The sequence below is a fragment of the Embiotoca jacksoni genome, unplaced genomic scaffold (genome assembly GCF_022577435.1).
Source record: "Embiotoca jacksoni isolate LCO1_2020_lvr unplaced genomic scaffold, fEmbJac1.0.p SCAF_17, whole genome shotgun sequence".
In the NCBI taxonomy this organism is placed as follows: domain Eukaryota; kingdom Metazoa; phylum Chordata; class Actinopteri; family Embiotocidae; genus Embiotoca; species Embiotoca jacksoni.
The window spans coordinates 7,582,550-7,596,900 of NW_027185307.1; the positions used below are offsets into that span (position 1 = coordinate 7,582,550).

At 42.0% G+C, this 14,351-nt stretch overlaps 2 protein-coding genes and 1 non-coding gene across 3 annotated transcripts; 2 read left to right on the top strand and 1 right to left on the bottom strand.

Moving 5' to 3' along the window:
* Positions 1-505: 505 nt before the first annotated feature.
* LOC138199223 (protein MFI-like) lies at positions 506-4,190 on the top strand. Its single transcript, XM_069151159.1, has 9 exons — positions 506-580; positions 1,259-1,322; positions 1,415-1,507; positions 1,579-1,632; positions 1,735-1,944; positions 2,074-2,204; positions 3,076-3,246; positions 3,333-3,387; positions 3,649-4,190. The coding sequence occupies exons 1-8, from the start codon at positions 576-578 to the stop codon at positions 3,379-3,381; spliced, it is 777 nt and encodes a 258-aa protein (XP_069007260.1). The 5' UTR covers positions 506-575; the 3' UTR covers positions 3,382-3,387; positions 3,649-4,190.
* A 2,309-nt stretch (positions 4,191-6,499) lies between these two features.
* trnac-gca (transfer RNA cysteine (anticodon GCA)) lies at positions 6,500-6,571 on the bottom strand. The gene has a single exon. It is a non-coding gene; the product is annotated as a tRNA-Cys (tRNA).
* Positions 6,572-6,785: 214 nt separating this feature from the next.
* On the top strand, positions 6,786-9,876 carry pomp (proteasome maturation protein). Its single transcript, XM_069151424.1, has 6 exons — positions 6,786-6,858; positions 7,187-7,284; positions 8,357-8,417; positions 8,651-8,752; positions 9,477-9,570; positions 9,705-9,876. The coding sequence occupies exons 1-6, from the start codon at positions 6,856-6,858 to the stop codon at positions 9,770-9,772; spliced, it is 426 nt and encodes a 141-aa protein (XP_069007525.1). The 5' UTR covers positions 6,786-6,855; the 3' UTR covers positions 9,773-9,876.
* Positions 9,877-14,351: the final 4,475 nt, after the last annotated feature.

Here is a 14,351-nt window from a genome sequence, read left to right on the forward strand (position 1 = left end):
TATTTACTTACTCATGCAGCGATTTGTGAATGCTGACATTTGATTTGATATTTAATGTATTTATTTTGTCTTTGTTTTCTATACTTTCATGTTGAGAAAAAAACAAATAAATCATCCATGGATCCATCGAAACTGTTGGAGAGGCTTTGGGATCTAGTGTTTAAATGTGGACAACCACGTCACATGTTCAGTGAACCAACACCTTCACTAGTTATTTCATGCACGGTACCCGCTCTGTGACCGTTTCAATGCCATTCTGGGTAAAAAAAAAAAAAAAAAAAAAAAAACACAAAGCAAAATTCAGCACAATAGAGACAGATGTAAACTGCACGAGCCTGCAGATGTAAACAGTGAATATTAAATTGCACAAAGGTAAGACACAGACAGGACCTTGTATTACGTGCCGTCTTCAATTGATTGATTTACGCGCGACCGTCAGATAATTCGTTTTATTTTGAAAGGGCTTTCCGGAAGATGTGAGCATCGGCATGCGCTGTTGCCATGTCACCATTTGAAATCGGTCAACTCCAGCTATCATCAGTGAGTGACAGACTCCGACATTTATCAGCAGAGTCATGAGGTAAAATATTCATGTTGTGTGACTAATTTAAGCAGTGAGCCTCATAATAATGATTCATAGTGAGAATAATGTCCTAAATTAACCTAAATGTGTTGTATTGTAGCTGCTCTCACTTTTAGGGCCCTCCTATGTGTTAAGTACCTTAATTTAACTAAATCTCTAAACGTAGTTAGTTACTTCAACTTTTATATAAGTATTTGTTACTTGATTTATTACACACGCATATACAACCCTTATTAACTTCATGAAAACATTTTAATTTCAAAAATTGTACTATTAGATATTTGCAAAACGTATTTATTGACTTATCTATAACACAACAGTGTTGTTTCAGAGTTTGTGTTACAGTATAAAATAATCACAAATTTTTATGTATTACAATCTTAATCAGTAAAATAACCAATAACCATATCAGTTTAAAATATGAATCAGTGTACAAAATGTGTATGCCTTCTCTTTTCCTCGTCCCTCTTCTCATTTCTCCATAGTTGGTTTAGTTTAATTTAATATTATTCTAATTTTATTTGTATATAATGTGCATTTAAAAAATATATATATATTTAATATTTTTTACAATCTCTATTTTATCTATCTATCTATCTATCTATCTATCTATCTATCTATCTATCTATCTATCTATCTATGCATACATGCATACATGCATACATACGCCTGCAGTTTAAAAAAGGTGGAGCCCCAGCGAGCAGCCACAATAATCCAGAAGGCCTGGAGAAGACATATGGTCGGTGCTGCAGCTGCTACTCTTCAATATGCGCAGATTAAAGCGCACAAGCATAAAGTAAAAGTTGGGTTTTTTTTCCATCCAAATTGCAGTGCAGAAACATCTTCATGCATTTAAAAGAGCTCATTAGCCTCTGCAGCCAGTTGGATCCACAGAAAAGCCTCAAAACGGTCAACCCTCGAGAGGTAACAGAAAGGATGACCTCGCATAATCACAACTAATAAAACAAAACTGAGATGTGACTTTCCTGTGGCAGACGGAGCTGCTGGACGCTGCAGCCGGAGTGTTCATCCGGTTTCGACTTGGAGGGGTGAGAGCGAAGGAGGGAAGTGGTGGCAGATCACTCAGCAACTATGTGAACGTGATAACACAGAAGTACCTGCTGACATTTACCTCTTGCATTTGTATTCAGATCACCTTTCCTCCCAGTATCTATTATAAGATCTTCACCCATCAGCCCATCACAGATGTTTGCGCAAGCAGTCCGAGGGACTACTTCCGGCTCGGCCTGAAGAGGCCCGTGGTCCGGAAGACCTTCAGCGACTGGGCTCTCATGCAGGATGACAAACAGGGTTGGTACCAGCGCACGGATAACAACAGCTGGAGGCTCTTCTGTAACAAGGTGAAGATCATTTTCTGTTCTGCCTGTTGTTCGTCCATGATTCGCTTCTGCTGCCCCTGAACTAAATGGGTGCAATTCAGCTTTTAGCCCCCTTTTAGCCCCAATAACGTCTGTGTTTATGCGCTGTAGGTGGTTTTCCTGGTTGAGTCCGCTGAGATCGGTAAAAACAAAAAAGTGGACTTTCACTTTTCCCGGCTGCAGCGGAAACACGACATCGACAAGTGGAGGAAAAGGAGGAAGATCGAGTGGATGAAGCAGATGTGAGTTGTAGCAGGTGCAGGTGGGCAAAGATCACACAGGCAGCAGTCCATCATGGCCTCCAGTAACAGCTGCTTAACAGCAGTCACTCTGTCTTCAAGTAATAACCACAAGATGGAAGTGAAAGCACATATTAAGAGTTGCAGGTGTTTTGAATGACATTTGCGAAGGAGCAGAACTTCACTGTCCGAGCCTGAAACGGGAGCTTCAGGTCGGGAGGTGGCTTTTCTTTCACATTTGCGGGGTTGTGCGAAGTCGTGAAGTCGTCTCCCAGGGTCGGACCTTCAGCACAGAGTTGTACTGTTGGCTCTGAGGCGTCTGAAGGAAAACGTTCAGCGCAAACCACCTAAGCTGTGTGTGGCGCGATGACAACATGACAACGCAGCCGCACCTGCTCACAGCATGTTGAAAACGATTCTCAGCCTCCGCAACACGATCATCACATCCCGCCGCTTCTCCCTGAAGTTTGGCTCCCTGTGACTTCTTTCTGTTCCCCCGAAAAACGCGACAAAAACGTTGACGTGAGCTCTCTGCTCACGCTTTAAGGCCACGGTGAAATTGCAAATGTTCACGCACCAGTGAATCAAGCAGCAGGTGTCGATCAAGCGGCACAACGTCCCGCTGCTCCGTGAACATCGTGGCGGTGAATATTTTTACTCCATGGTGCCGGAGTCAGACAAGTTACCGCTCTCATTGTCCGTACGCACAATATGAAGTCACCGCTGACAGCTGCTGGTTGCCTTTGCTTTGCATAAAGACTCGAAGACCTCACTCGGCTCTGAAATCCACCTGCCAGCTCCTCTCAGCTCACTAAACCAGAAAGGTTTGTACAAGCTGACAAGTCATCCTCCGTCCCTTCTCCGCCACATGCAGGTACAACCAGGGTCGTCTGCAGGATCATCCGGAGGACAGCGGCGTGGAGACGATGGTGGAGGAAGCCACCCAGGAGGTGATCGACGCCATCGAGGAGAAAGGAGACGACGCGATACTGGAGTGGGAGCTGGACGAACTCCTGGCCTGGACCAACACGCTCAACTTTGAGGAGTACGATCCTCCGCTCAGTTATCATGTGGAGAAGGCTTGTGGTTTTCTGTGGTTTGATTTGTGTATTTTTGCTCCGTCGCCTGCAGGTACATGCGGACCTGGAGACGTTTGGCCTGCAGTGAATTCCTGCGTTGAGCAAAGGTACAAATATTCCTCTTTTTCACAAGTCTCTTGTTTTCTCAGGAGAGGCGGTGACAGCTGGATGTCGTTGTTTACGGCATCCTCTGCTGTCGTCTGCTTTTTCAGTTCAGGACTAACAAAGCTCCATTTTAATCTGCATGTACAGTATGTATTGTAACGCAAAACCTGTTGATGATCTGCTCTCGTTTGTCTTAATTTCTCGCCCCCTTTCTCCTCTGTCACGTCCTCCTCTCCCTCGCTCCGATGTTCCTTCACATCCAGCTGGGTTAGATCCACGTGAGCCGGCTGGTGAAAACAGTTCATAATAAAAACAATCACTTCATGTTGTGCAGACTGTGAGTGAAAGACGGTAGATCGAGTTGTTATCGATGCAGTAATAACTTTAAACTTTTAACTTTGTTTGTTGCGACATCATATAACTAAATTTCATTCTGTTCAACCCGTCAGCAGAACGAGAGCTTGAAGTAGATGAACTTTAATGAGCTTAAATGAATGAATCTGTTATTGAAACCAGATTAAACAGCTCCTAACTGGAGGCCGGTCAGTTTCTGGTGGTTCCTCTGAATCGAAGAAGACATTTGAATGTTTTGCATGGCTGCGAGTCAAACGGATGAATTTAGATTGAAGGCATGAACACGTGAGTCCTGGACTTTAAAATGAATCTTCAAAAAGGCTTCAGTAAGAAAAGAAATGCGAACATACGGAAATAATAATGACAGGATTAAATGCCACGTAAATTAATCGTATATTTCCATATAAAGCACCTTTTTCTTTATTTGAGTTACTTATAACTAGATACAAGGAACGTGTCTTTAAAACATCCACTTCGATGAATCCTTCATTTTGAGCAGCATTTATCGGAACTATAATTAATAAAACTATAAAGACTTCCAGACTGCTTTCATGCGATAATGAACGTGTGTGCTGGCGGTGACTCGGGTGGTCGAGACGGTTACCGAGTGTTTGTCAGGTCACTGATTGGATTCCTCGTTCCTCTGCTCCACCTGCAGAACAATCATTTTAATCTTCATGATTAATGTTTGGTATTAAACAAAAACGACTCGTTTTAAGTAACCCCACCAGTGTGAAGTACTTTTCCACTTAAATGAGTGATTTATTCTCTCGTTCTTGGCCTTCATTTATTTCAGCGTGCTCTGAAATTAGTAATTCAAAAAGTTGAATTCACAATGTTGCATGTTTACTAATATTCAGTGTGTCTCAAGTTATTTCACGTAAAACCAACATAGTCTACTTATTTAAAACCTTGAAACACTTCTCGCAGTTTTCTTGCTTCTACACTGGAACCAGCTTATTTTAAGATTTCTTGTCAAGTAAAATGAACTCGCTGCGTGAACAGATCATTTCACTACTATGAAGTCAATATCTCTCCAAATGTATTTCTTTTTTTTTTCTTGTATTTTAACCAAGAATTTTGCCGTGAAAGAAGAAGAGCGTGCACGTTTTCCTGCGTGCAGTCGCTCTTCCTGTTACATCAGCAACTCCAGACGTTGCTGTGATCACTGCGACGTGATCCGGTTTGTTCTTTGCGGTACCGAATAGTCTGTTTTGAGCTTTTACAGTCAGCGTCGGTGCCACTAAAAAGCTTTCTGCCGAGATTTGAGTCTTTTTGCGTAGCTGTTATTCAAATCTGTCAGACAAGACGTACGGCGACGTCGGTCAGGACTTTGCACGAGCTGATGAAAGAAGGGAAACGGAGAGGTATCAAGGAGCACGTTTGTAGGATCCTGGTAAGAAGGTTTCTGAGTACTTGGGGATTTTTTTTTTATGAGGAAAGGAGCTGCGTGAAGAAGAAAAGATCTCAACCAAGTCACGCTCCAGTTTGTGCTGGTGACTTCACTTCCTGTTTCATCCTCACAGGTCAGGTCAGTTTTAACACCTGTCTTCGACTCAAAGTTGGGAGTCTGTCTTAATTTGTTTCCTTTAAAGAAATGATTTTCTATTCAATGAAGCGTGCGTGTGCATGAAGTTATTTACAGAGATTATGGATTATGGATCTCCCTTTCTGTCCTTCCCTAATACATATTGAAGCATTAAGTGAAACGCAGCTGAAATGGCCAATCTGAAAGGAGACAACTGGATCAGATCTCTGATTCAAGAGTCCCACAAGGCCAAAGAGTTCTCGTACAGCCGGCTCAGAGTGGATCAGCCCTGCTCACCGAGGACGGCAAAATCTTCACAGGTAGGACGAGAGCTGTGGAGGTTTTACTGACCAACAGGCTGCTCGAAGGAACCGTGTGTGTGATCTAGTAGCATCTAGTGGTGAAGGTGAAGACTGCAAACATTGAACTCCTTCTTCAAGTCTGCAAGAGAATCTAAAGTGGCTTTGTTTTATTTTTTTCTTTCCAGGCTGCAATGTAAAAAAAAAAAATAAAGTTTGATGGGAAACATTTCAAACTTGAATGTGTTTTACTTCCTTGTCTGTGAAACATTTATTTTAAATATATAGAGTCTTCGAATGTGTGTAACAATCTTTATCTTTAACTTTGTGTAATTTGATGTTTTCGCAATAATCTTAGTGTGCAATTAATATGCATTATATTGCTGTTGGTGTTTAAGTTTATATCAACTTCTTTATGTACTGTTGCTTAGCTTAATCTACAGCAATGCATCATATTCTATAAATCATCACATGTTTGTATCGCTTCTCTTCTGTAAGAGTCAACAAGCTCAGAAAAGCAATACATTTTCCATTAAATATAAGTGAGCTTTAAAATTGTTTATTTAGTTGGAGGATTATCTCAACTCATAAAAAACATGTAATCCTTCAGTTTACCAGGAAAATTCTAATTCAAATTTGGAGATACTTGATTTAAACAGGACAGAAAAGGTATGAAAAATTGTAATGTGAGAAATAACATGTGACTAAAGCTGTCAGACGAATAGTGGAGTACCGGAGTAAAACTTAGTGGAGTAGAAGTACAAAGGTGCAAAAATGAAAATACTTATGTGAAGTTGTCTTATGTTCTTAATTACATTTGACTATTGCTTGTGACAGTGAATTGTTATTTGTTTATTGAATATGCATATCGGTCCAATAAAACGGCACAAACTCGGTCAACGAACTGAACTGCTAAATCCTGGTTTGAAAAAGAGGGGGCACCCGGATTTGAACCGGGGACCTCTTGATCTGCAGTCAAATGCTCTACCACTGAGCTATACCCCCGATATGTAACGGTGTCGAGACGTGACGTTTTATTACTACTGACAACCAGTCCTGTACTTACTGCGTCACTGGTGTCGTGTAATTACAATGTGCATCAGAAAATACTAAAATACTAACAACCACACTGATTACACGGAAAGTTCATGACAGTGTTTGCTCACCGTTATCTGTTTATTTTAAGAGAAACTGGACCAGCGGACTGTACCGGATGTGTCGTCATGAAAACGCGACGGAAACCGGATGTTCAGTTGTATCTAAAGGAAAGTGGAAGAGACTGAGTAACGATGGTGGGAAGCTTTTATTTATCATGTATCATCGTTTCTGTCGAAATCACCGGAGTTGTGATTGTTCTGTTGTTTTTCCTGTAGTCATGCGCATACTTGTTTGTACCTGTACGGGAACCTTTTGTCTTTATCGGCTCTGAAATCGCGGAGTTGTGAATTTGATTAGTCACTCGAGCTAATGCTAGTTAGCGCTTCGGTTAGCTCGGAGAGTTAGCATGCTGGATCCGCGAGCTCTCCGAGTTATTAACATATTAACAATAACAGATTAACAAAAACAGATTAACAGGTTAACAGATGTTCACGATGCGTCTTGTTCTTCTGTGTCCTGCAGAACAGCCGAGGACTCCGCGCTCAGCTGAAAGACAGCGTCCCTGTCGCTGGTTTGTGTCCACAGGGAGCTTACGGAGTGCAGGACTCTCTGAGGAGCGGGTAGGACCTGGATCTAGTCACTCACCTGAATCTAGTCACTCACCTGGATCTAGTCACTCACCTGGATCTAGTCACTCACCTGGATCTAGTCACTCACCTGAATCTAGTCACTCACCTAGATCTAGTCACTCACCTGAATCTAGTCACTCACCTAGATCTAGTCACTCACCTGGATCTAGTCACTCACCTAGCTCTAGTCACTCACCTGAATCTAGTCACTCACCTAGATCTAGTCACTCACCTGAATCTAGTCACTCACCTGGATCTAGTCACTCACCTGGGTCTACTCACCTGGGTCTACTCACCTGGGTCTAGTCACTCACCTAGATCTAGTCACTCACCTGAATCTAGTCACTCACCTGGATCTAGTCACTCACCTGGGTCTACTCACCTGGGTCTACTCACCTGGGTCTAGTCACTCACCTAGATCTAGTCACTCACCTGAATCTAGTCACTCACCTAGATCTAGTCACTCACCTGGGTCTAGTCACCTGGGTCTAGTCACCTGGATCTAGTCACTCACCTAGATCTAGTCACTCACCTGGATCTAGTCACTCACCTAGATCTAGTCACTCACCTGAATCTAGTCACTCACCTAGATCTAGTCACTCACCTGAATCTAGTCACTCACCTGGATCTAGTCACTCACCTGGGTCTACTCACCTGGGTCTAGTCACTCACCTAGATCTAGTCACTCACCTGAATCTAGTCACTCACCTAGATCTAGTCACTCACCTGGATCTAGTCACTCACCTGGGTCTACTCACCTGGGTCTAGTCACCTGGGTCTAGTCACTCACCTAGATCTAGTCACTCACCTGGGTCTAGTCACTCACCTGGATCTAGTCACTCACCTGGGTCTACTCACTTGGGTCTAGTCACCTGGGTCTAGTCACTCACCTGGATCTAGTCACCTGGGTCTAGTCACTCACCTGAGGCTGTAAAATATCACGTCTGAGTCAACCTCAGTACCTGATATAAGATATCCGTCTCTGCTTGTTCAGCATTTATCTACAACCATATAAACTATTGACGTTGTGACCTGGTTTTGTTTTCCTTCCTTTGCTGAACAGCTTCACCAGCGTGAAGAATGAGCTCCTGCCGAGTCACCCGCTGGAGCTGTCGGAAAAAAACGTGAGTCCGATCTGAATAATCCCGTCGACAGCGTCTGCAATGAATGTTTAAATGAGACCTTTTTGTTGCGTCGTCATCGTCAGCCTTGTTTTCTTGATTCCACGACGGAACGCTTTCTTTTACTCGTCTGAAGCCGTTCACCCACTTTAATCACAGGAAGGAAGAAGTTTGAAACTAAAGTGATGATGATGATGATGATGATGGATGTTTTTTTTTCTGTGTTTCTGTTTCAGTTCCAGCCGAACCAGGAGAAGATGAACTTCTCGACGCTCAGGAACATCCAGGGTCTTCACGCTCCGCTCAAACTGCAGATGGAGTACAGGGCGGCGAGACAGGTAACCGACTGCAGGGCACACTTCAACCCTCTGAACCCCGCCACCTGTATTCGGGTCAGAAAGGCGCGTTTCCTTTGGAAAGAAAGTGTCAAATTGCACCGTTTAGCAGCCAGAAATCACAGGAGCGGAAATTGTTGTCGGGTTTTCACATTTCCGACAGTCCTCGATATCATCATGTCTTCCATCAGGAAAAATAACCAAATCTAAGCTTCAAATTATGATATTTCATTGTACTAAAATTAAAATTTGGCCAAATTAAACACCTCGCACGATCCAGACTCTGTAAAAAAAGTTAAACTAGACTGAGACTAACAGTCATGTGACAAAAAACCTCGTTCAATATGTAATCTGCATGTGGAGCCACCCCCTTTTTCTTTTCTAATATTAGCGAGGACTTGGAAAATGTTGTGTAATTTTCAATTAAAAGGAAAAAAAAATTCAGACAATCTGAACTTTTTTCTTCTTTTCTGATTTATTAAATTAGAACAACATTATACTGCACGAAAGGCACTTTGAAGTTTCCCCCCCGCTTCGGCTACGACCGTGCTTGTTTCCGTAAAGCTGCAGGATCTGCTGATGCGGCACAAAATGAGCTCGCGCTGAGGACAAAACGCGACGCGAGAAGAAAAACGGAAACCGCGCAGAGTTCGGCGAGTTCATGTCCGCTCTCCGTTTTGAAGCGGTTCCTCTCGGTCCTGACGTCTCCGCCTCCTCTTCCTTCCAGATCCAGCGTCTGCCGTTCTTGCAGAGCTCACACTTGGCTCTCGACACGCTGCGAGGCAGCGACGAGTCCGTCGGCTTCGAGGACATCCTCAACGGTGAGAAACCTCGTCCTTCCCCCTTCGGCACGATCGCCGACACGCTGTGTCCACCTGAAAGGCTCAACCTTCACGCTGTGTTGTCGTCGTCGTTGTTGTTGTTTATTTGTATTTTTTTGTATCCCTGCTCACAGATCCGGCCCAGAGTGAAATGATGGGTGAGCCTCACCTGATGGTGGAATACAAGCTGGGATTGTTGTGAAAGAAGATGGGACGCACAGAAACACACGGATCCACGCGTAGATTTAGCTTCATTCGAAACAAAAGTTCAGCTGCTGGAAAGTCGTAGTCAGTCGTCTGTTGGGGGGGAGGGGGGGAGGGAGGGGAGAGGGAGGGGGGGGGGGAGTGACAGATTCGGGGAGTTAAAACAGTCATTCATGGCTGCTTTTTGTATGATTCCAATCCGGTTGTTATTTCTAATAAACTTCATAACCTTCCTCATGACGTGGGCTCATTTCATGGTTTATTCTTGAACTGTTGTGGTCTCTATAATAATAACAATAATAATAATAATAATAATAATACAAAGTACTCATCTGAACATTGAGTGATGCTTTTTAAAACTGCTGCTGAACGTCCTGATCAGACCTCCCGACGAGCCTCCAAAACACCTTTTTACAGCTGTTGCATCGTCATGGTTACCGTGAAGAATCTGCCTGAAAGCACTGAACAGTAAATATACATTTTTTTTTTTTTTTTTGCTTCATTATTATTTCCTATATTTTCTGAAAGGCATGGAGAGGATGTGACAAGACGACTGTCCTCGTGTTTTAATCTACTTCATGGTTTGAATTTGGGATGAAAGCCCAGCGAGACACAAGCGGAGGATGTCCGTCGCTTTAGATGTCACTATTTTAATGCACCTTGTGTCTTCTCATACAACAGTTATTTATATCCAGATGAACGTCGAAGGAAACAAAAGTCATATTTGACAAAACTCAAATGTTTAGTAACTTAAAAGAAATTCTTCTCTGCCTTCAGCGGATGTTTGTGTCGGGTTTTTGTCTTGTTGCTGGATGAACAGGAGGATTTGCTCCTGGAGGAGTGAGCCGCTTCAAGAGGCAGATGTCCCCTCCTCTGATGTCCCCTCCTCAGATGTCCCCTCCTCTGATGTCCCCGATGAGTCCTTTCTTTCTCCACACTTTGGGCTTTCGGTCACGTCGGTAAAGGTTCACAACTTTTCTAAATCACGTTTTGTTTTTCTGGCTCGTTGTTATTCTTTCTTTCTTTTCTTGAAGACGAGCTGTTTTTCAGTCTCTTATCTGGTCTTCATGCTGGTTTTTTTTTTTTTTTTGCCTTCCGGCTCCAAATGCAGGTTCAACAGATGAAGTTTCATGTCCGATAAATAAAAGACTTCACTTGCCGGCTGCAAACCTGAAGGTGGCAGCAACCGACACACTTTTCTTTAAAGCCGGGAAATGCACGTAAAGACCTTTAATTTGAAGTCGATAGTTTTTTTTTTTTTATATCCATTCATTTCAAATGAGTTATTGGAACATTTATTTATTTACCAGCCCAATGTTATCACATTAAACCGATTATAAAATTTGTATTCTGGATATGTTTTGTGTTACGAGCGAGCAGCACACATTTCTATGTGGTGATCCTCATCCAGCAGCAGAGGATTTTTTTTATTTATTTTTTAACCAAATCATGAATAGATTCTTCCAGACAAAAGAAATATGTCTGTAAGCTTTGAGAAGCAGATCCGGTTGATTAAAACGGACGTTGTATGATCTGTCCCAGTTTGAACATTAAGTATTGAATGGTGAACACGTTTCACTTTCTTTTCTAACGGTGTGGGACACTTTGACTAAAACAACAGACTCGAGATGTCCTCTTTTGTGAGACGGGATTGATCTGGTCACCTGTACTCTGTCTTTCTTTTATGTTTTAGAGAGCAAAGAGGAGACGATGTGAAAGATGAAGGTACAGTGTTCACATGGTAAAGGCAAGTTAAATTAATGTTATTGGGTGGGGGAAAAAATACTTAAATAATTGTGTGGATAAGGGGAAATTGTGAAACCTAAAATCAAACCCATTAAAAAAAAAAAAAAAAGGTCAAATTAACATGTTTAACATTCAAGGTAAAGCCAGGATTATTTTGTTCAGTGGAGAAAATCAACATCTGGAAAGCTTTCCCCTGGTGATTTTTAAGCTTCGGTCAGTATTTCATTTATAATCACAATCATTATCAATTTTACTGTATTTTTCCTTTAATTACTGGATTTTCTCCCAATAAATGAAATTAGGTCACGTTTATTTAAACAAAAAAATGGTTTTTTTTGTCAAAAGTCTGGTCAAAGCCGGCAGTGAGGGAGGGGAGAGAAGAAACGTAGAGGTTCTGTAACTCACTGTAGCAATCAATTGAAATCTCACCACCATCGTACCAGACGAGTGAACATAGGGCGCATGCGTGTATTTATAGCCCCGCTGTGTAATGTCTGTCTCAAACACGGTGACGCGTCTTTGAAACGCGACTCTCCGGACACGTTTGTGGACCATTCACACACGTCGATAGCAATAGTGACAGCAAGACGCGTCTTGTTTGCCGTTAATAATAAGGATTTCGTCGAATTTGAAGCATATCTTTGTGCCGCACGGCATGCTGGGAAAATACGTCACGCTTATAAAGGGGGGGGCACGCACTCTTTTCTGCACAAAGTATTAGTGTTTCTAACACGCTGCAGAATAAAGTCCGGTCTGAATGCAGATGTCAGAGACAGACTGAGAGCTGAACTGTCCGGTTTATTTATTTTAATGATAGATGCTGTCACGGTGTCCACAGACGTAAACAATTAGTGACAGGAGAACTGTGCAGACATTTTAAAGGCTTGTTGTGTGGTTTTCTTCTGGTTGCTCGATAAATAATATTTCACTGTGAATTTATTCCTCACTAAAAGACTTTAAAAGAGCTTTTTGTTGTTTGAGAGACAAATCTTTATTCAGCAATTATTCAGATCTGATCTGGTCTTAATCATATCTACTTCAAGGAGGCCCGTTTCTTGTCTTTGATCAGTGAATTCTTACAAAGCATGAATTTATGCTAAAAATCAATTTAATGATGTATTTATTTCAAGCCATTCTCATTTCAGCTAAAATGATTAATACAGTTTTTGATTGACAGCAAATGTATTGTATTAATTAATCGTATCGAGTCATTTTTTTAATGAAAGAAATGCCCCCATAAAATTCTGATTCAAGCTTTTTAAATATGACTGGTGTGGTTCATTTGGTCCACCACGACAATAAAGTGAATATCTTTTGTCGGTTGGGATAAAACAGATGAATTAATAATGAAAATAATCATTACTCACCGCTATTATTGTCACTATGGGTCATCTTTAGAAAGTTACCAATGTCTTTTTGGTTTTAATTTCAATAAGTTGGTGGTCTCAAATCCGGTGACAGAACTTTTCCAGAACTTGGTGCATTGATTTAATACTTTAATGAAGAAGCAGTAACTGACCATTTGCTGATGCAACCTTTCAACAGCTGATGAAATGACGTGTCAGTGGGGAAGCTTCCCCGTCTGTGATGTGATTTGTTTTTGGTTGTTGTTTTGTGGGAATATCTGGAACCTCACTATTGATTAAAAATTCATATGATGCACTCCTTTGGGAAAAGCTGAATCGGTGTTTTTCAACATCAACAAACTTGCACTTTAAAGCTACTTTGATCACATGATTGCAGTAGACAGCCTGGAGATACACCAGAACCAACAGATATATTATTATTATGTGACTTGTGTAACATGGAGCTGCTACCTTATATGTTAATAAGCCTCATTCTGTATTTGTCCTGTTCAATGTGACCATTGGAGCTGGTGTTCTTCCTCTCCCTCTAATTTTGTCCCACAAACCTGGATAAGAGGGCAGGACAGAATATCTTGTTTTGTTCATCTCATTATAGTTTGGACACTTATTTGAAAGGGCAGCCACCTTGCTTTGTTTAATGTCAGGCAGATATTATTCAAAATAACATTTGACTAATTGGTAACATCCACATGAATACTAATGAACACGTTCAAGTGACACAGTGAGTTTGGTTTAATTAACAAGAAGATAACATACCTGCCTTGTGATTTAGTTAATACAATAAAAGTCTAGTCAATGTCTCTAATAATATGGGTTAGTCAGGCTAAGATAAACCTGGTGACATCACTATGACGTCACTTCGTCACACATCACAGCTACAAAAGTACTGCACAACTGTTTTTGACTAAGTAAAACAAACCGAGATTAGTAAACATTTAAAATTGGTGGACTGCCCCTTTAACACATCAATAGCGGCACCGTTTTTACCTCTCTGTTTCTTGTCTCGTTTAAAATAAGATCAAATTACTACTTTGTTTTTTTGTTGTTGTTGTTGTTGTTGTTGATGGTCCTGAGTTTCAGGACGCAGCGGTGTTGTTCACGTTCACCGTTCCGCCACCAGATGGCAGTATGACCCCGCAGCCAGCTGCTGACGTCGCTCCCTTTCTAGCCCACTTTCTGAACCGGCACACGGGTTGAACAGGTCCTGTGCTGGTAGGGGCTCGGCTCTGGACATACTGCTCTTAGTGCCTGAGGAGGCTCATCACTTTTCATACATGAGTGGAAAGCAGCTTAGCCCGGCGGCAGTTAAAAGGGTCACGATGCTGTCTTTGACCAAAGATAACCCTCCCTTGTGGGTCGGCTCAGGGCAGCTGGCAGCAGTAATAAACACTTTAACCCGATGGATCTGTTTGCACCTGCATGTCTAATCCCCAGTGACTTGTCCAGTAGTGTTGCATGTGCTGT

What these genes read in the sequence shown, in the direction of transcription:
- LOC138199223 (XM_069151159.1), top strand. An exon ending in TCCGGTTTCGACTTGGAGGG is followed by an intron (nt 1,633 to 1,734) that starts GTGAGAGCGAAG and finishes ATTTGTATTCAG; the next exon opens with ATCACCTTTCCTCCCAGTAT. An exon ending in ATCGAGTGGATGAAGCAGAT is followed by an intron (nt 2,205 to 3,075) that starts GTGAGTTGTAGC and finishes CGCCACATGCAG; the next exon opens with GTACAACCAGGGTCGTCTGC.
- pomp (XM_069151424.1), top strand. An exon ending in CAGGACTCTCTGAGGAGCGG is followed by an intron (nt 7,285 to 8,356) that starts GTAGGACCTGGA and finishes TTTGCTGAACAG; the next exon opens with CTTCACCAGCGTGAAGAATG. An exon ending in AGTACAGGGCGGCGAGACAG is followed by an intron (nt 8,753 to 9,476) that starts GTAACCGACTGC and finishes TCTTCCTTCCAG; the next exon opens with ATCCAGCGTCTGCCGTTCTT.